The 21,459-nt window shown below is 41.2% G+C and overlaps 2 protein-coding genes across 2 annotated transcripts in view; both read left to right on the top strand.

Moving 5' to 3' along the window:
* Positions 1 to 3,403: 3,403 nt before the first annotated feature.
* On the top strand, positions 3,404 to 5,261 carry cavin4a (caveolae associated protein 4a). The gene is made up of 2 exons (XM_083524803.1): positions 3,404 to 3,940; positions 4,064 to 5,261. The coding sequence occupies exons 1-2, from the start codon at positions 3,560 to 3,562 to the stop codon at positions 4,691 to 4,693; spliced, it is 1,011 nt and encodes a 336-aa protein (XP_083380929.1). The 5' UTR covers positions 3,404 to 3,559; the 3' UTR covers positions 4,694 to 5,261.
* Positions 5,262 to 17,431: 12,170 nt separating this feature from the next.
* Positions 17,432 to 21,459, top strand: part of urb1 (URB1 ribosome biogenesis homolog) — a 34,804-nt gene continuing 30,776 nt past the window's right edge. The window contains 4 exon segments of the mRNA XM_083524759.1: positions 17,432 to 17,643; positions 19,937 to 20,076; positions 20,626 to 20,777; positions 21,084 to 21,213. Coding sequence (XP_083380885.1) covers positions 17,514 to 17,643; positions 19,937 to 20,076; positions 20,626 to 20,777; positions 21,084 to 21,213 — 552 coding nt within the window. The 5' untranslated portion in view covers positions 17,432 to 17,513.

Genomic DNA, 21,459 nt, shown 5'->3' with positions numbered 1-21,459 from the left:
TTCACAGCCTTTGCCATTACACTCAAAATTGACTTCAGATGTCTCCTGTTTCCACTGATCATCCTTGAGATGTTTCTATAACTTGAAATAACTCTTTCTAGAGAGGGCTGCCTGTCCAATCTAAGGGATCAGGGGAGAAGGGCATTAGTCAGGGAGGTGACTAAGAACCCGACAGTCACTCTGAAAAAAATCCAGCGTTTCTCTGTGAAGAGAGGAGAAGCTTTCAGAAGAACACCCATTCAGTTCTGTGTGTTGAAGAGCCTGATGGCTTGGGGATGACTGTTGTTTTGTGTAGCAGACTGTTGACAACAACTACAGTCCAAATCCATCCTCAAAGCTCCGGTTCTTACTCCGGAATTTCATGGAACCACCCAAGGCGTTGATGAGAAACCATCCCCAGCTGCACAGAGTGGCCTCCAATTGAAGAGAGACACTATCCAGAGGCAGGCCTGGACGAAGTGGGAAAATCCGCAGAGGGAAGAGCGGCCGGAACAGTGGTCATTGGAACCTCAGGAGCATGTTTAACTCGACCGAAAAAAAGAGAGAGAAGAGGGGTGACAGGAAGAGAAGGATGCCATAGTGAGTATTGAGTAAGTCCCTAACTACACAGTGTCCTTAACTTTCATACAACACTAAGGACACAATCTATTTATGTATCCTTATTGTTGTATGAAAGTTAAGGACACTGTGTGGTTGGGGACTCCACAAGACTCACTATGACAGCATAACTAAATGGGAGAACTAGAAGGTAACACAGACAAGAGGGATCTCTGGGATAAAAGCCGACCCACCACACCACCATGAACAAACCTGAGTTAAGTGAGGAGACGACAGCATACAAATATCCCAGTTCACCAAACACTATATGTATCCATGTATCCATGATATTTCCAGATCTGCCCATTCACCTAAGAAGAATCTACTAATAAAAGACTTGACTAAATAAATAAGTTTTTAGCCTTGACTTAAACACTGAGGCTGAGTCCCGAACACTGATTGGAAGGCTGTTCCATAACTGTGGTGCTTTATAAGAGAAAGATCTACTCCCTGCTTTCCTAATGGTACAGGTGGTGTAAATGTGGTGGTGTAAATGTCTGTGATGGAGGGGAGAGAGACTCCAATGATCTTCTCGGCTGCCCTCACAATCCACTGTAGGGTCTTGCAATCCGAGCCGGTGCAGTTCCCAAACCAGGCAGTAATGCAGCTGCGCAGGATGGTCCCTCTGTAGGGGCTTTCCTCAGACTTCTCAGGATGTAAAGATGCTACTGGGCTTTCTTGCTGATGAAGCTGGTGTTGAGTGACCAGGTGAAGATGATCACCAAGGAATTTGGTGCTCTGACGATCTCCACTTAGGATCCATCGATGATCAGTGGAAAGTGGCCAATCTGTGCTCTTCTAAAATCAACAAGCATTTATTTAGTTTTGTCAATGTTGAAAAACAGGTTGTTGGCTTTGCATCAGGCTGTTAGCTGTTGCACCTTATCTTTATGTTGACTCGTCATTCTTACTGATGAGACCCACCACAGTCGTGTCATCAGCAAATTTGACGATGTAGTTCCTGCTGTGCGTTGCTATACAGTCGTGAGTCAGCAGAGTGAACAGCAGGAGACTGGATGAATAGCATTCGTGTCCTTATTGTCTGGGTGGGTGAGGGCCAGATGGAGGGTAGTAATGGCATTGTCCGTGTAACATTTTGGACGAAACACAGACTGCATGGTGTCTAGTGCGGGTGGTTGCTGGGTGTTGATGTGCCTCATGACGAACCTCTCGAAGCACTTCGTCACGATGGGTGTGAGTGCGATTGTGCGGTAGTTATTGAGGCAGGAGTCTGTAGACTTCTTCGGCATGTGGATGATGGTTGTTGTCTTGAGGCACATAGGAACAACGGTGCTGCTCAGGGAGATGTTAAAGACGTCAGTGAAGGCATCTGCTAGCTGTTATGCACATTCCCTGAGCACTCTGCTAGGAAAGTTGTCTGGTCCAGCAGACTTCCGTGGGTTAACTCTTTTCTTACTTTGGCTGTGGTTAGACAGAGCACGGAGGAGGAGTGGACTTCCTTTCCGCCACATTCTGCACCTCAAAACAGGCATAGAAGTCGTTTAGCGCATCTGGGGGAGGAGTCACCTCACAGGCAGGTGAAGTTCAGTAGTGTATTTCGTGATTGCCTGGATACCCTGCCACATGCACCGGGTGTCTCCACTGTCTTAAAAATCGCTGTGGATTTTCTTGGCTTGTGTGCGCTTTGCCTCTCTCATGGTTAGGGACAGTTTGCCCCTTGCTGTTCTAAAGGCCGTCTTGTCCCCTGCTCTGAAGGCAGAGTCATTAGACTTTAGTAGCACATGCACCTTTGCGGTCCACGGCTTCTGATTGGAATGTGTAGTGATGGTCTTGGAGATCATCGATGCACTTGCTGATGTAGCTGGTCACTGACGATGTGTACTCCAGTCAGTGAAGTCGCCGTTGGTTGCAGCCTGTCTAAACATGTCTCAGTTAGTGCATTCAAAGCAGTCCTGAAGAGCAGAGTTGGCTCCTGCTGGCCAGGTTCTCAAACTGGATTTGAACACCTGGGATCAGCATCACAGAGATGTGTTAGCCGAGGTGGGATCCTCCCTGACTCATTATGGCATCCATGAAATGACAAGGACAGTATCATTTCTGTGTAGTATCACTTGGTCTGCAGAATATTGGTCTTGTTATTTGAAGGCATAGATATTTTGATTTAATATCTTAGTGTAATTTTTGTATACTTGTATAAGGATAATTTACTGTAGTTTTAGAATACTTTTTATGTATTACAGGAAGAAAGCCATGAAGAAAAGCTATTTAAAATGTAAAAGGTATTTGACCTAACTTCAACCGTGACCCTGGTTAAATCAGTTCCAATATTTAAAGGTTTCATCTGCAGCAGGACAGGCAGAGGCATAAATATATAAAAAATTTTATGTGACACTATCACTTTTTTTTAAATTAAGTTGCAGCCCCATATCACACTGATATCACAATCGGGGTATATTGGGATGTGTAGTCTGTAAATGTCAGTGCAGAAATGCCTATGCGATCATGTTACCCTCCGTGAGACAACTGCACCTGCTGCCTTCAAGCAAATTAGTTATATATTCCTGAGGGTGGGGCACTGCTTCTGCAGCCAAATTAACAGCTCAAGCATACACACATTAAGAAAATTGTATGTAGAACTGTTACACTTTTGATCAATACATTATTAACACAATCATACTGAGTGTAATACACATAAAATGCATTTGTATATGTGCTGAAGCATTTTAAACTACCAGGACTTTCTAATTTGTTTCCCTGCTCTAGTGATTCCCTAAATGCCCGTGTCCTCTTACAGCTGTACTTATTTATATCTGTGGGGTGTGTGAGTAGGGGGCATGAGTCAGACTGGTGGCTCTCTGGCAGAACAGATCAGGACAGTCAGTCTTTCTCAGTCTCACAGGCTTGTAAATCTCTTGCTTACTGGCATTAATGTGTAGCTAATGACTTAGCTTCTCTTTAACCATCAGTAGTTGTTTTGAGTGTGTGAACAAATTTGCCAGAAATGGAGAAGAGTAGAGACATAGTACTTGGCATTGAAGATGAATCTGGACAGCCAGTGTCTGCCCTGTCCATCCTGTCTCTTTTGGAACGTGTCTCCACTATCATTGATGGCGTGCAAGCCAGCCAGCAGCGAATGGAAGAACGCCAACATCAGCTGGAGACATCTGTTGCTACAGTCCAATCAGAGTTGCTTAAACTGGTCCAGAACCATGGTGCCACAGCAACCACCGTGGACAAGTTGCTGCAGAAGGCCCGGCGTGTAAGTGCTCATGTGAAGGAGGTGCGTTCACGTGTGGAGAAGCAGAATGTCCGTGTGAAAAAAGTGGAGACCACGCAAGATGAACTTCTCACGAGGAACAAGTTCAGAGTGGTCATTTTTCAGGTATGTATACTCTACACAGAAATACAAACAGATCATTTGTATTTTTATACTAAATGAACAAGAACTATATTTTATTCCTTTTTCTCTTCTCTCTGTTCTCTTTCTTTCTGTCTTTTACTTTAGGGTGAGGCTGAGGTTCCATCAGTGGCTGTGACAAAAACCCCTAAGGATGCAGGTTTGGCCAATGTTGAGGTGGAGCCGGATGATTATGAAATCCCTGCAGACCTCTCATCTGATGAAGAGTATATGGTTGTGGAAGAGGCAGAGTCATCAAGAGCAGCACGGCTGAAGCAGTCAGGTTTGAAAGGGATAGACAACATCAGAGCAGCTTTCTCCAAAGAGAACATGAGTAAGACCCGTTTTCGAACACGGGAGAACCTCAACAAGACTAAGGAGAGCCTAAGCAAGACAGGACAGACTTTGGGCACAAAGATCAACACCCTGGGTGAAAAGATAATTCCTCTGGAGCAGCGGGAGAAGATGCGTCAGAGTGGAGGGAGGCTGAAGGAAAACATTGCGAAGAAAGCTCCCACCATCAAACTAAAGAAAGAGCGTGCTGTTGCTGAGGGCCAGGAGGGTGCTGAGGCAGAGCCTGCAGTGACTCCACCAAAAGGCAAGAAGATAACCTCAGAAGTTACCTACTCAGAAGTTGTTACAGAAATCAAACGGGAAGGGCCTGTATCCGAGGAACAAGCCTCCCGTATTCCAGAGGAAGTAAAGTGTGGGTTGGCCATTGAAACACCAGAGAAGTAAAATAAATATTAGAGAGGAATAGAGAAGAGTATGAAAGAAAGCAAAAAAAAAAAAAAAGATTTAAAAGAAAGTTTATCATAAATAAATAATATTGGTCTGAATGTCTGTGTGGATATAAAATTCTAATTTAAAGTGGATCATGACTGAGAACTCCCAGACTAAGTAACAGGATGGCAAATCTACTCAGTGAGTAATAAGGACTACACAGCATTTTTGAGAATGAAAGTCATACCGGTAATGCTGTCTGCGTAATTCTGTGTTTAGAAAACTGGAAAACACAGGTTGTATGTGCTTGTGAAATAGATTTACTGGCGTAGAAAAAGCACTAGAATATTCAGAACGGTGACCTCACCTATCTGGTAGTGGGGAACACTAGTTATTGGGCCATATTCTTTCAAATATGTAGATTTAAAAAATAAAATCTTATTTGGGAACATTTGATTCTGTGCAGAACCTTGATAATCTCTGTGTGTGTATGTCATAAAGTGCATGTACATTTGGAGGAATATTTGACTAGTAATATACTAAAAAAAGATTACTTGAAATAAATGAACAGCTGGGCATTCCATGTCTCTCTCTTTCTCTTCCCCTCTCTGCCTCTCTATCTCTCGCACACACAAACACAATAAAAATGGCAAATGATTCATGGCATATCTTTAGAAACCACAATGCTGTGTTGTTTTGTTGTCAGAATGAACCTGGATATTCTTCTTACAGACTATGACCCTGCCAAACAGAGATATTTGTAAAATAAAACACAAATATTTTCTAGTGCCTACATAGAGTAACATTTTAATAAACAGATTTTATTATCATTGGGGAAAGTTGTAAGAGAGGTTTTGAATTGTTAAGGCTTTTTTAACCACTGAAGATCAGAAAAATAAATGATTTGGTAATCACTTTTTTTATTTGTTTAATTGACTTTTTTTCAAAGTCATGTGAAGGCAATTTGCTTTTTAAGAAGAGTTTTATTATTTAGTTGTTTGAAACATAAAAGGCAAACACTCTAAGCATAGATAGATGCAGAATTATTTGTTTGGTTGGCAAACAATTTTCAGATTACAGCACTGTGTGGTTAAACCTGTTTTGTGTGTTTAAACAAACGCTGAATGATGCAAAATTGCTATTTGTAGCTGATGCAATTCATGACTTTAAAATGCTAGCCATACTACCTCTCCAGGGAATTTACAACCATACACACAGTCCACCTGGTGGAAAAGAAGTGCTAAGTGATCACTATGGAACTATGCTGGGGTTAATCCCAGCATAGAGACCACTACTGAAACATGTCAAACCAGTTTTGAAGCAGGAAAGAATCTGGCCTGAGGGAGTTATCACATTAGTTGAGGTCTGTTTTTAGCACACAGACTGAAATATATTTAGAGAGGCTGTGACATACAATCACCCTTTTAAAACAATGCTAGGCTGGATTAGGCAAATTACACTCATTTTGTTAAAGGCATGCCCTAAGGAATGCCCTAAGGAATGCTTTAAGTGGAAATCCCCAATCTCAGCATGAGCAATCTCCACATGATGCCTCATCCACAGATATTTTTCTTCCTAATGCCTAAAACCCTGGCCAATCTGTCACAAGAATTATTAGATTAGTGAGGGAGAACTAACTGGCGACTATATTTTATGCTTTTGCAACTGGAATTTAATGGTGGCAGGGAACAGCAGGTCTAATTACTCCAGCAGAGCTATTAAAACAACAATACTTGTGTTTTCCATTTAGCACTGAGCAAACATTTTATGACTTTTAATTTAAAAAAAACTTTTTTGTGAAACCTTTTTTTTTTCTCTATTAAGTAAAGCTGCTGGTGAGTGGATCCTGGGATGGCGGCTGATTCAAACAATACGAAAATACGAAAAAACACGAAAAAAATAAGAAAATAATAAGAATAGGCCTCGAGGAAATCGAACTGAGAATGGAAGAGTGGAAGATATAGGAGAAGAGGAAGATGATATGGAAGCAGGATAGACACAGAGGGGAGGGGAGAACAGGAAAGAAGGTATCAAAAAAGTAAGAGGGAAGGATCAGAAATTAGTTTGTCAGCTAGTGAGGAAGGAGATGGAAGAAATAAGGTAAATAATTAATTTAAGATAATGTTGAAGTTTAAAGAAGAGGAAGGAGTTTCAGGAGTAAATCCAATGCCATTGGCATAGGAATTGAAAACATTTATAGGCGAGATAGTGTTTGGAAAAGCAATTTACTGATAGTTTGCAAGAATGAAGAGCAGAAAAACAAAGCCATTAAACTAAAAACAGTGGGAAAGCAGACAGTAATAAATTATATGATTGTAGTACAGAAATGGTGGGTATAATAAATAAAGTTCCAGTATGAGTGAATGTGGAGGAATTAAAAAAGAATCTAGATGGGGAGGAAGTTATAGAAGCAGTCCATTTAAAGATGAACAGGGAAAAGAGAAGAATTAACAGTTTGTCAGTGTGTCTAAAATTTAAAGGGAAATACATTTCAGATCAAATTCTTCTTCTTCTTCTTTTGGCTGCTCCCATTAGGGGTCGCCACAGCGGATCCTCCGTCTCCATACTAGTGATGGCCGGTTCGTGAACGAATCGTTCATTTGAATCGGTTCTTTTTAGTGAACCGGTCGAACCGGTTCACCAAATCGGACTGAATCGTTCAAAACAGTTCGCGTCTCAAATCAGCACTAATCAACAAAATTACTCAAGTTACTCACTTTTGAATGTGTATGACCATCTATCCGACTCAAAATAAATCAATATCCATGAGAATGGGGTTCTTCTCTAGTTTCTCCAACAGTACACACATTAAACTGAAACATGCTGCTGAACAAGTGATCATCACTGAGCATGCGCATACCTGCCGATTCCGAGCAGCACACATACTGCTGTTCTCGAGTCACCAGTACTGGATCAAGAACCGTCCTTTCCGACACGTCCGACATACTACTGATACCAACGAATTGTTGATACTGAGCATGTGCGACCTACCGAGCAGTACGCGTGCTGCAGTATCAAGGGTTTCCAAGATGGCGCCGCTGTGTTTGGCCTGCCACTTGCTCCTCTGTTTTTTCATGTTTGTTTTTGCTACCGTCTCATCGTTTATTGTATATGATCGCACCACGCTGCTGGATTTGGGTTTTATACCCAATCGCCTGTTGAATACCCAGTCCTTTAAACCACCACCGCCACTGTTGACATTAATTCCTCCTTTCCTGAGACGCCCTGTCTGTCTGCTACCGGGCAGGAAGTCAAGTCAAGTCAAGTCAAGTTTATTTGTATAGCGCTTTTCACAACAGACATTGTCTCAAAGCAGCTTTACAGAAAACAACAGTGAAGGTGAATGGTGTGCGTTTGTCCCTGATGAGCAGCCGTGGCGACAGTGGCAAGGAAAAACTCCCTTAGATGATATGAGGAAGAAACCTTGAGAGGAACCAGACTCAAAGGGGAACCCATCCTCATATGGGTGACATCAAAAGTTTGGTCATAAATCTTTCAACAATACAGAACAATTTGTGATCATCATAGATCCAGCATCAGCTTCTCCATGCCAGGGCCTTTAAACACTCGGCATCTACTTCTCCATGATCATCCATAGGTCCATAATCTTCACGAGGTGGGACGTGACTGGAGCTGGCCAAACCTCAGGAAGCCTCGGGATGGGGAGAGAAAGAGAAGCAGTGGAGAGGAATTAGCGTAGCTGCTGTTCATGATATTAACAGCACAAGTTGATAATGTGCATGTGATCAGATGTTCTGGAGCACAAGGTTGTGATGTGATGTGCGTGATGTGTGTTATGTGTAGGCTTTGCTAAAAAGATATGTTTTTAATCTACACTTAAACTGGGAGAGTGTATCTGAACCCCGAACACTGTCAGGAAGACTATTCCAGAGTTTAGGAGCTAAATGTGAAAATGCTCTACCGCCTTTAGTGGACTTTGCTATTCTAGGAACTACTAGAAGCCCAGAGTTTTGAGATCTCAGGGAGCGTGACGGATTGTAGCGTGTTAAGAGACTGGAGAGATACATGGGAGCCAAACCATTTAGTGCTTTATAAGTGAGTAGCAGTAGTTTGTAGTCTATTCGAAACTTAATAGGAAGCCAATGTAGGGACGATAAGATTGGGGTTATATGATCGTATTTTCTTGACCTAGTAAGAACTCTTGCTGCGGCATTCTGAACTAACTGAAGCTTGTTTATTAATGATGCAGGACATCCACCTAGTAATGCATTACAGTAGTCTATTCTAGAGGTCATAAACGCATGGACGAGCTTCTCTGCATCAGATATAGATAACATATTTCTTAGCTTAGAAATATTTCTAAGGTGAAAGAAGGCTGTTTTTGTAACTTGATTGATGTGATTTTTAAAAGATAAGTTGCTGTCTAAAATAACTCCCAGGTCTTTTACCGTTGAACTAGTAGTTACAGAACAACCGTCTAAATGCAGGCTGAGATGCTGGAGCTTCTGTGTACTATTTTTTGGGCCGATGAGCAAAATCTCCGTTTTATCAGGATTTAATAGCAGAAAGTTATGGGTCATCCAATCTCTTATTTCTTCAACACACTCAGTTATGCGAGCTAATTGAGCTGTATCGCCTGGTTTGGATGAAATATATAGCTGGGTATCATCAGCATAACAATGGAAGCTAATTCCATGCCTTCTAATAATATTTCCTAATGGAAGCATGTATATTGTAAAAAGCAGTATACGCCATAATTTACTAGCATTATCCTGGATAGCTCTCCATTTAAATCTACGAAATGGTAACGATTGGACAGGTAGGATTTAAACCAGCTTAATGCCTGTCCCTGAATACCGATGTAATTCAGGAAGCGCCGCAGAAGGCGTGGTCGGAGAGGCGGGTTACATGCCAGGCTGAGGACTCACCTGGATTCTCCGTCTTCGACGTGTAAGGATCAACCAGGTGACATCGTCGCCTGTCAACTTTTCCTCGTTCCGCATGGCACTTTGTAACACCAGATCGCTCAATAACAAAACATTTGTCCTCAATGATGTCATCTCCTCTCACAATCTGGATCTGTTTCTCCTCACCGAAACCTGGCTTTCCCCAGGTGACGTCAGTGCATTTTCGGAAATCCTTCCCTTTGGTTACCTTTACCTAAACACGCCGCAGCAAACGGGTAGGGGCGGGGGGATAGCCACTATACACAGACAGTCCCTGAAGTACCGCCAGCTGTCCACTAGAGGGTATTCCAGCTTTGAGTTACAAGTATCTGTGCTCACTCTACCCTGTCCGATCTTATGTGCAGTAATTTACCGGCTGCCCAAATCAAACAAGGATTTTTTAATTGAGTTCTTTCAGTTTCTGTCAGAGTTTGTAGCAAAGTTTGACAATGTTCTAATCTGTGGTGACTAACATTCATGTTTGTTGCCCCGCTGATAAACCTGCTAATGATTTTAAGGCACTTTTAGACTCATTAGATCTGGCTCAGTCCATTTCCTGTCCCACCCATAGGTTAGGTCACACTCTTGACCCTTTTATCTCTCGTGAGTGATTGTGTCAACTTGCGAGGTCATGGATTTTCCCATCTCTGACCATTCTCTTATACGGTTTGACATTTGTGCTGTTTCACCTTCAAAAACATCTACTGCCCCTCATCGCCGTCGCATTATTACCTCATCTACAGTCGAGGATTTTATTGCTGCCTTCTCTGTTTCTGATCTCGCCTCTACTACTGAACTGGCATCGCCTCTTTGTCCGGACCGTTTCCTCGCCTCCTTCCATACCACCTGCTCCCAGATTATGACCTCTGTCGCACCCTATAAGGTAAAGTCCACCAATGTTCCTGCGGACCCCTGACTCAATGATACAACTCGGGCCCTCAGACGCCGGTGTAGGCAGGCTGAGCGAAAATGGAAGAAGGATAGGCTGCAGGTGTCACTCGAGATGTTTAGGGACAGTCTTGCCACCTATCAGAGTGCATTGAAGGAAGCTATCTTATCAATAGCAATAGCCACCGCCCTGGAATTTTATTCAGCACTATCAATTCTGTCATAAATCCAGTGTCTGTCGCCTTGAATGACGTTTCTGCAAACACATGCAATGCTTTCAAGCAACATTTTTTGGACAAGGTTTTGTCTGTTAGGCAAACTATTACACAAATCCCTGCTGTTGCCATCTCTACTCATGTAGCACATTGTGTGCTAGAGAACTTTGATGCAGTTACTTTGGTGGACCTCAAAAAAGCTGTTCATGAGTTGAAGCCAACCACCTGCCCTCTAGACGCTGTTCCTGCCAGGATTTTGAAGGAGGCTGTTGACATCATAGGTCCCATCCTTGTCTCCTTCATAAACAGCTGTTTCAGCATGGGTACTGTTCCCGGTGCTCTCAAACATGCTGTTGTTAGACCGCGACTCAAGAAACCCAATCTTGATCCCTCCGCACTATCCAACTTCCGCCCTATATCTAACCTGTCATTTCTGTCGAAGTTGATGGAGAAGCTTGTACTCACCCAGCTTCAGTCTCACCTTCAACTGCACGACATTGGTGATACATTCCAGTCTGGCTTTAGGTTGAGACATAGCACTGAATCAGCGTTATTGAGGGTCCACAATGACATTCTTGGAGCCCTGGATGGAAAAAGCTCTGTGGTTCTGGTGTTACTGGACCTGACCGCTGCATTTGACACCGTGGATCATGCCATCCTCATCTCTCATCTTCAGCATGTTGTTGGTCTGCAGGGTGCGGTGCTTAGTTGGTTTTCATAATACCTCACTAACAGAACTTTCTCAGTTGTGCTAAATGATCATTCTTCATCGGTTGCTCCTCTGTCATCTGGTGTGCCTTAGGGATCTATTCTTGGTCCCATTCTGTTTTCCCTCTATATGCTGCCACTTGGTCAACTCATTTCCAAACACGAAGTTCAATTTCATTTCTATGCTGACGACCTCCAGATTTATCTTCCTGTGATTCTGAGTGATAAATTCTGCATTGGAATCTCTTCATAACTGCCTTCAGGATGTTAAACAATTGCTTTCCCAGAACTTCCTTCATCTGAACGAAGCAAAAACTGAATATATCCTGTTTAGCCCGGACTCACCCAGCAGTTCTCTGAGTTTTGGTCCTCTAACACCTCAGTTTGCGCCTACCGTGCGCAACCTGGGTGTTATTTTTGACCAAAGTATGTTATTCGAGAAACAGATCCGTGCAGTAGTGAAGGCGAGCTTTTACCAGCTAAGACTCCTCAGCAAGGTAAAACCATTTCTGTCCCAAGCTACCTCGAAAAAGCTGTACATGCCTTCATCAGCTCGAGGATTGACTACTGCAACGCTCTCTACATTGGACTCAATCATTCTCTTCTCAGTCGGCTCCAAATGGTGCAAAACACGGCAGCACGTCTTCTCACCAACACCTCAAAATTATCACACATCACCCCAGTCCTCCGCTCGCTCCACTGGCTTCCGGTGCGGTATAGGGTGGAGTATAAGGTTTTGTTGTTCGTTTTCAAGGCCATCAATGGTCTTGCCCCGGCCTACCTCACCGAATTAATAACAGTTTACCAACCAGCCAGAACTCTCCGTTCCTCTTGACTTACCTCTCTGGTCATTCCTTAATTCCGATATAAAAAGTTTAGTGGTCAGTCATTTTCCGTCCAGGGACCAAAGCTGTGGAACGCACTCCCAGCTCACATCCGATCCATCACTGTGCTGAGTGTTTTTAAATCACAGTTGAAAACTTTTTTATTCATACAAGCTTTTAACACGTAGCCCTGCTCCACTGCTATTTTACTTATATTTTGTGTTCTTATATTTTTACATTTTTATATTTCTTATATTTTTATTGATTGTGTTGTTTTTACTGGAAAGTGCCTTGTGCTCCTTTTGGTTGCTGTAAGGCGCTATACAAATAAAGCTTGATTGATTGATTGATTAAGGAACCGTTTCTTTCGGACACGTCCGATATACTACTGATACCAGCGAATTGTCGATAGTGAGCATGCGCGACCTACCGAGCAGTATGCGTGCTGTCTGACATTAATTCAATTCAATTCAATTCATTTTTATTTGTATAGCGCTTTTAACAATGAACATTGTCTCAAAGCAGCTTTACACAGATAATGCGGTGATTAAAAATTAATATGTTCTTTATGAGTAAGTTTGTCCCTGATGAGCAAGCCGGTGGCGACTGGCGACTGTGGCAAGGAAAAACTCCCCGAGATGGCATAAGGAAGAAACCTTGAGAGGAACCAGACTCAAGAGGGAACCCATCCTCATCTGGGTTACACCGAATGTCCATTTGTGGCGGGTATACAATGTTGCGGGGTGCAGTGATGATGATCAAAAGCGAAGTGTATTTCTGAGTCAGTGTAGGAGACTGTTGACATCAGTTCATACACACACACACACACACACACACACACACACACACACACACACACACACACACACACACACTTACACTTTTTGGACTACGAATCAGATGCGTTCGACATACTGTAAAGGCTGGTGCTGCGCTGCTGATACAGTGCGAAAGTATTCGGCCCCCTTGAACTTTGCGAGCTTTTGCCACATTTCAGGCTTCAAATATAAAGATATAAAACTGTAATTTTTTGTGAAGAATCAACAACAAGTGGGACACAATCATGAAGTGGAACAAAATTTATTGGATATTTCAAACTTTTTTAACAAATAAAAAAACTTAAAAATTGCGCGTGCAAAATTATTCAGCCCCCTTAAGTTAATACTTTGTAGCGCCACCTTTTGTTGCGATTACAGCTGTAAGTCGCTTGGGATATGTCTCTATCAGTTTTGCACATCGAGAGACTGAAATTTTTGCCCATTCCTCCTTGCAAAACATCTCGAGCTCAGTGAGGTTGGATGGAGAGCATTTGTGAACAGCAGTTTTCAGTTCTTTCCACAGATTCTCGATTGGATTCAGGTCTGGACTTGGCCATTCTAACACCTGGATATGTTTATTTGTGAACCATTCCATTGTAGATTTTGCTTTATGTTTTGGATCATTGTCTTGTTGGAAGACAAATCTCCGTCCCAGTCTGAGGTCTTTTGCAGACTCCATCAGGTTTTCTTCCAGAATGGTCCTGTATTTGGCTCCATCCATCTTCCCATCAGTTTTAACCATCTTCCCTGTCCCTGCTGAAGAAAAGCAGGCCCAAACCCTGATGCTGCCACCACCAAGTTTTACAGTCGGACGGACCTCTGAGACTATCACAGTGCAGGTGAATTTATACGGAGACTCGATTACACACAGGTGGATTCTATTTATCATCATTAGTCATTTAGGTCAACATTGGATCATTCAGAGATCCTCACTGAACTTCTGGAGAGAGTTTGCTGCACTGAAAGTAAAGGGGCTGAATAATTTTGCACGCCCAATTTTTCAGTTTTTTATTTGTTAAAAAAGTAAAAAAAAACACTTCATGATTGTGTCCCACTTGTTGTTGATTCTTCACAAAAAATTACAGTTTCATATCTTTATGTTTGAAGCCTGAAATGTGGCAAAAGTTCGCAAAGTTCAAGGGGGCCGAATACTTTCGCAAGGCACTGTATATGAGCACAGGTGAACTGAGGACTTAAATGAAAAGTAAGTTTATTTACTAACAACTTAAAACATCAACGTTTTGCACATTAGTGCCTGTATTGGGTGATTTAGTGTGGTAAGAAAGAATCGTTTGTCCCTCACGTGCAACCGGCAGAGGTGGCAAAAGTACACACATCCTTCACCTACGAAGAAGTACACATACTCATGTTTTAAAATATTCTGGTAAAAGTTTAAGTACTGACTAAATTTTTTCACTCAACATAAAGTAAAGAGGTTTGGGCATTGACATGTACTTAAGTAAAAAGTAGCCATTACTACTATCTGCAGAGTGGCCTCCAATCGGAAAGAACACCATCCAGAGTCAGGCTGGGAGGAAGCATCCAAATCTGAGGAGAAGAAAGAGTTAGAAACACTGGTCACTGGTACCTCAGGAGCATGTTATATGGTTTGGAATAAAGAAAAAAAGAATTATGTCATAATAAACTTTTATAATCCATGTAAAAGATTAGCACAGGACATTATGGAAGGAATAAAATGACTAAATGGAGAAAGAGTAATATGGTGTGGGCATTTTAATGCCCATAATAATTTATGGGGAAGATACAAATGGTCTAATTAGTAAAGAATCAATAGAAAAGAAAAACTTATTTATATATATATATATATATATATATATATATATATATATATATATATATATATATATATATATATATATATATATATATACTTCTATAAACAATGGAAAGCTATACATGCCTGGATGTAAATTTAGATGGGGAATCAGCAACAGATCTAACAATTGTTTCAAATTCATTAAGTGGTCTTACAAATTGGGAGGTGCTAAAGAATTGTACTATGAGGAGTGATCATTATCCCATAGTTAGTTAAATTGTCAACAATAAGGTAAGGAACATAAGTTGAGGAAATACAGGAAAGTGGAAGTATTGGAGTGAAAAATGGGAAAGAAATGTAAACAGATGAGTGAAGAAGAATTAAAAATGATAAACGAAAAAATAGTCAGTAGCAGGTGTGCAGGACCAGCAAAGCCTTCTCTGCTGGCCTAAACACTATTAGAAGCACTGACCTACATTTACAACCTAAATTCTAATATTTGTTACATGAAATTGCATTAATTTATTCCCAACAGTTTATTCTCTTAATTTCGTAGCGTTTCTCTTGGCTGCACTGCTTCCAGTACATGTATGTTAGTTTTTTTGTCCAATCAGATTTCAGCCTCTATGTGCGGCCATGTCAATCTAATTTGTCCGGAATTTAAAGTCTCAGATTAGATTGACATGGCCGCACATAGAGGTGAATCATGGGGGATTTTGGTGCTTGATTTAGGACTTTGTGCATTAGTTAAACAAATATTTACTGATTAAAAATTATTTTTTTGGTGGAGTTTTTTAATTGTTTATATCTGAGTAAAGAAAGGACTTTGTGAATAAACGTGTGTTGTGCTAAAGGTTTTCATTTAACCTCTTTTATTATATTTTTTCTCTTTTGACTGCTTCCGGATCACCCTTTTCCACACTACCCTGTCCTCAACATCAGCCTCTTTCAAATTAACCACCTGTGAATCTTCCCTCACAACATCAATAAACCTCCTTTTTGGTCTTCCTCTTTTCCTCCTTCCTGGCAGCTCCATCCTTAGCATTCTCCTACCGATATACCCCATGTCCCTCCTCTGCACATGTCCAAACCATCTCATTCTAGCCTACCTAACCTCTCTCCAAGCTCTTCCCAACATGCTTCCTACTCAAACCACAATTTACAATATCATCCGCAAACATCATAGTCCAAGGAGACTCCTGTCTGACCTTGTCCATCAACCTGTCCATCACCACTGCAAAGGGTAAGGGCTTAGAGCCGATCCTTGATGCAGTCCCACCTGCACCTGTCTGTCGACCAGTCTGTCGTTCCCACCGGACACTTCACTCCTGTCACACTGTCCCAATACATGTCCCCCATTACCCTCACATAATTCTCAGCCACACCTGACTTCCTCATACTTCCTCTACTCCTCTCTCGGCACCCTCCTAACGCCATTGGATTAAAGTGCTGTCAATTTCATAGCTCAAACAGGAGGAGTGCGCTTTCTCAGGTTGCAGACCACGTCTTTGTTTGTTAAGGGTTAATGACATTGATGTCTAAACTTGTTTTTATTTTCTTTGGAAATGAATGTGATTTAATTGCAGGTAAACAACAAAATTAACTTTAGGTTACTTTCGTAACCCCGGTTCTCTGATAACAGGAGTGAGATACCAGTAGGCTGAGCCCTGATAGGCAAAGCGTAGGAATTTCCTGTGTGCCGGATAAATACTTATGTGAAAGTAAGCATCCTTCAGATCCACTAATGTAAACCAGTCTCTAAGACAAATAACACTGTACAATGCTTTTATTGTGAGCATTTTGAACTTGTACTTTCTGAGTTTGTTGAGGTTCCGTAAATCCAGAATAGGACGGAGACACCACCCCCCCTTTCTTGGGAACGACAAAGTACCGGGAGTAAAAACCGTGCTGGCTGTCCTTCCGCGGTACCGATTGAATTACCCTTTTGCTCAAAAAGGAGGTTATTTCGTCCTCTAAGACCTGAGCTGATTTCTCCACCGCTTTTGACCATATCACACTGTGAAGAGTGGTAGTCTAACTGCAAATTGCAGCCGATACTCTCGCTGTATTGTGGACAAAACCTAAGGGTGTACTGCGCAGGCGCGCCAACTCTCTGCACGAGCAGAGAGCGGGCCACTGCAGCCCCCTCTCACAGAGGTGGCGCCATCTAGGGGCGGATCTGGGGGTTGCAACTCTGTCATGGTGTAGGATGCAGTTCCACTCCAGCTTTAACTTTTTTACAGATGATCTCATGTTCCTCAAGCACCCTCTGATAAATAGTAGAATTCATGGTGGATTCTATAATGGTGAACTGATCAGGCCCTGCTGCAGCGAAGCATTCCCAAACCAGTACACCTCCACCGCCATGTTTCACAGTTGGTATGAGGTTCTTTTCCTGGAATGCTGTATTTGGTTTATGCCAAACATGTCCTCCGTTCCAGTGTCCAAATAGTAAAATTTCTGACTTATCTGTTTCTAAGAACATTATTCCAGATGTCCTGGGCTTTGTTTACATTCTCTTTGGCAAACTTCAGCGATACATAATTGAGTAAAGCTGCTATTTCTGTAGGCAAGCAAATAATCGGAACGTCATCACTAGGTGGCAGTAAAATATTTTTTATACGCAACTAAACCGCAAAAGAAGAAGAGAAGCACGCGCGTCAATAGCTTTACATCTTCGGTGCAATTCGGTTAAACCATGGCAAGTAAGCGTAAAAAAAACGATTTAAAGTCTCTTATGCCAGAGAAGAAAGCTAAAGAAAATAAAAGCGAGTTCAATGGGACTGTTTTTAAATCAATGTTAAAGGATCCCAGTAAAGCTTTCAAGGGTAAGTAAGTGCGTGTTCCCACGTGGTTATAAAATGTACCAAGACATTTTCTTTAAACGAGTAATCGTTTAGGTGTTGTGTGTTTGGTCAGCACTAGATCCCTGTAAAAGCTAGCACTTTAACAACCATTTACACTTTGATCCATGTTGCGTATTCCAATCAAAAATGTGATGTGTGTGCGTGCGCGCGCGCTCCTGGTGCCTGCAGTGTACACTTCTCCTGTGCTTTCTCTTGTTCTTGTCTTATTGCAACTTAAATGCCGCCTGACTCTTGCACAATTCCCGACATGATTAAGTACATCACCTAAACTAGTGATATATTCTACCTATATTTAAAATCTTATTAGCAGTGCGTAATGTACATCCTATGTGTGTTCAACACAAAGTACAACACATCATATCAAAATTCTTCTTCTTTGATAGAACAGTTAGGATTGTGTGTTGCCATTAATGACTATTTTGATAATCAATGAAAGAATTGTGTTAAGAAGATGGAGGGAGTATTTTGAGCAGCTGATGAATGAGGAAAATGAGAGAGAGAGAAGGTTGGAGGATGTGGAGTTGGTGAAGCAGGAAGTGGATAGGATTAGTAAGGAGGAAGTGAGAGCAGCGATTAAGAGGATGATGAGTGGAAAGTCGGTTGGACCAGATGACATACCGGTAGAAGCGTGGAGATGTTTAGGAGAGATGGCAGTGGGGTTTTTAACAATGTTGTTTAACAGGATTTTGAAAGGTGAGAGGATGCCTGAGGAATGGAGAAGGAGTGTGCTGGTACCGATCTTTAAGAATAATGGAGATGTGCAGACCTGCAGTAACTACAGGGGAATTAATTTCATCAGTCACACCATGAAGTTATGGGAAAGAGTAGTGGAAGCCAGGCTGAAAGAAGATGTGACCATCTGTGAGCAACAGTATGGTTTCATGCCAAGGAAAAGCACCACAGAAACATTATTTGCTTTGAGAATGTTGATGGAGAAGTATAGAGAAGGTCAGAAGTAGTTGCATTGTTTGTCGTGGTATCATAGTCTCCATGGAATATGATGTTTGCGGATGATATTGTTATTTGTGGTGAGAGTAGAGAGCAGGTTGAGAAGAGCCTGGAGAGCTGGAGGTATGCACTGGAGAGAAAGGGAATGAAGGTCAGTAGGAGTAAGACAGAGTACATGTGTGTGAATGAGAGGGAGGGCAGTGGAGTGATGCGGTTGCAGGGAGAAGAGGCGGAGAAGGTGGAGGTGTTCAGGTACCTGGGCTTAACAGTGCAAAGTAATGGAGAGTGTGTTAGAGAAGTGAAGAAAAGAGTGCAGGCAGGGTGGAGTGGGTGGAGAAGAGTGGGAGGAGTGATTTGTGATAGTAGGGTATCTGCAGGAGTGAAAGGGAAAGTTTATAGGACTGTGGTTAGACCTGCGATGTTGTATGGTTTAGAGACGGTGGCATTGAGTAAAAGACAGAAGGTGGAGCTGGAGGTAGCAGATGTTGAGGTTTTCATTGGGAGTGACGACGATGGACAGGATTAGAAATGAGTTTAGTAGAGGGACAGCGCATGTAGGATGTTTTGGTGAGTAATTTTTCAGTATTGAATAAAAATCCAGTATTATGCTTGCCAGGATATCGTCTATGAGGGCAGAAATATGTTCAGCACTAAGAGTTTTTATAGGTCAGGAGGCTCCCCTTCCATGCTGACTGAAATTCAACCAATTTAGTTTGATGCAATTTACGTAAACATTTTTGACTGGACTGTATGATCATTATAACACAGTGCCATTTATTTCTTTTACAGCGAGCTGCTTTATCCAGAGTGCAACAAAATGTTGCTTCTAGCCCAAACAAGTTTTGTGGGTTCAGATGGCGATCTAATTATTGTTGATAAAAATTCTGGAGATTAAATTCTGCAGAGGGAAAAAAAAATTATTTTGAAGGAATAAAGTATCAGCCTCACAAGCCTTAGTGCCGGTCCCAAGCCCGGATAAATGGGGAGGGTTGCATTAGGAAGGGCATCCAGCGTAAAAACATGTGCCAAATCAAACATGTGGATGATCCGCTGTGGCGACCCCTAATGGAAGAAGCCGAAAGAAAGTTATAGTATCGGCCTCCAACATAACAATATTGAAAAACCTGAATACTTTCTGAATACACTGTATATACAAATATATATCCAAGTGACACATTATTCTATAAGATTGAAATGTTCAGAAGAAATGTTTTTCATGCTTAATATGTATTTTTGTATGTATGTAGTACACAGACTACTATACTGCATAATGTTATATGAACTTTTTCTGTGTTTTACTCTCTAGCCTTGGAAACCTTTATTGGAACTGCAAAGCAACTTCCATGTGCCAACCTGTATGATGTAGTAGAGGGTTACATAAAAATCTCAGCAGAATGTGCAGAAATATTGGCCTTATTAGAGGGGGATACCCGTTCTGAGACTGAGGTAAGATAATACTAGGGATATATTTTTTCCCAGATAAAAAAGCTGAAACTATATAGAACACCAATTAAGTATTTAAATACTAAGTATGTATTTGTATATAAAAGTGTACTTTTAGAAAATATGCAAAAGCCACATATTGAGTTTAATTATCTTTTATTCTGACATTTTAAAGCTTATAGTGGCTGCTTGTTGAGGAATGCATGGAGGATTTTCTTTTTATTTGAACAAATTCTCTCATGCTGGGTTGTTTCTTTCTTTAAAAAACAAACAAACGAACAAACAAACAAAAAAAATCATTATTTGTATTAATAATTGCAGCTGGCAAGTTGACAACCTTGCTTTAAGAAATACACAGACATTTTGTTTACTTTTGAAGAAATAAGCATAACGGCATTATGGCATTCGTTGACAATGAATTTCATTATCGATTATTATCGATTATCGATATCTGTTTACTCTAAGATGGTGAATATGTGATAAGTTCAGGGTAGGTTTACCCAAAGAATTTTGCTAATTATTGCTAAAAAATCTTTTATTTTTTTTATCCAGTTAATGCTGATATTTCAGAGTTTAGAGTTAATTTTGCTACGGACAGCAAGCGACCTTTCTTGTTTTAACCCTTTGGGCTCCAGCATTGTGAAGAAGATTGTCTCATCACACATGAAGTTGCTGCAGTCTTCTTTGTGTTCAGGAAATCATCAGTAAGTTGCTATACTCCAAACCATCTATTTAAATTATTCTGACAAACATTATTTCCAGTTTAAATTTACAGTAAACAATTAACCTGTGTGTGACAGTGTTGCATTTTTGTTTATTTTAATATTATAATTGAAATTTGACCTGGCCTTAACAGCCCTTGAATCAGTAATTTTTAACCAGTTATCATTATGGACCTGTGGATATTTAAACCTAAGACATAACTGATTCTAACAATTAAAATAAGTATTCAGGAATTTTTGCCATTCAAGGCTGCATGAATTTTTTTAATTTTGGTTGTGTGTATGCAGGTTTGTGCGACGGTGTCTTTGTTTGATGACGGCAATGGTGTCTCAGGGTACTGAGTCAGCAAATGAAATGTTCAACAGTTTGGTCTTCAACAAACCTCTTAGCAATCTTGCTCACAAGAGAGACAGAACTGTGAGCTATTTGTTTAAATTATTTCAGTGTTTATATATTTTAATATACAGTAAAAAACCTTTGTACGAGCAAACGGAGATACGAGCAAACTCGCTCGCAAAATTTTACCCTATTTCAAATTACAAAGGCACTGTATATGTAAAATATATACAGTATAACCACGTTGAACGAGCATAATCCGTTCTTGAAAATTGCTCGTAGGTCCATAAGTGATTTAATCCGTTCTGAGACCTCATTCGATCGCTT

This window comes from Silurus aristotelis (assembly GCF_946808225.1).
Source record: "Silurus aristotelis genome assembly, chromosome: 22".
Lineage (NCBI taxonomy): Eukaryota > Metazoa > Chordata > Actinopteri > Siluriformes > Siluridae > Silurus > Silurus aristotelis.
Note: the sequence above shows the minus strand (reverse complement) of the source record. Positions and strands in the feature narration are given on the sequence as shown.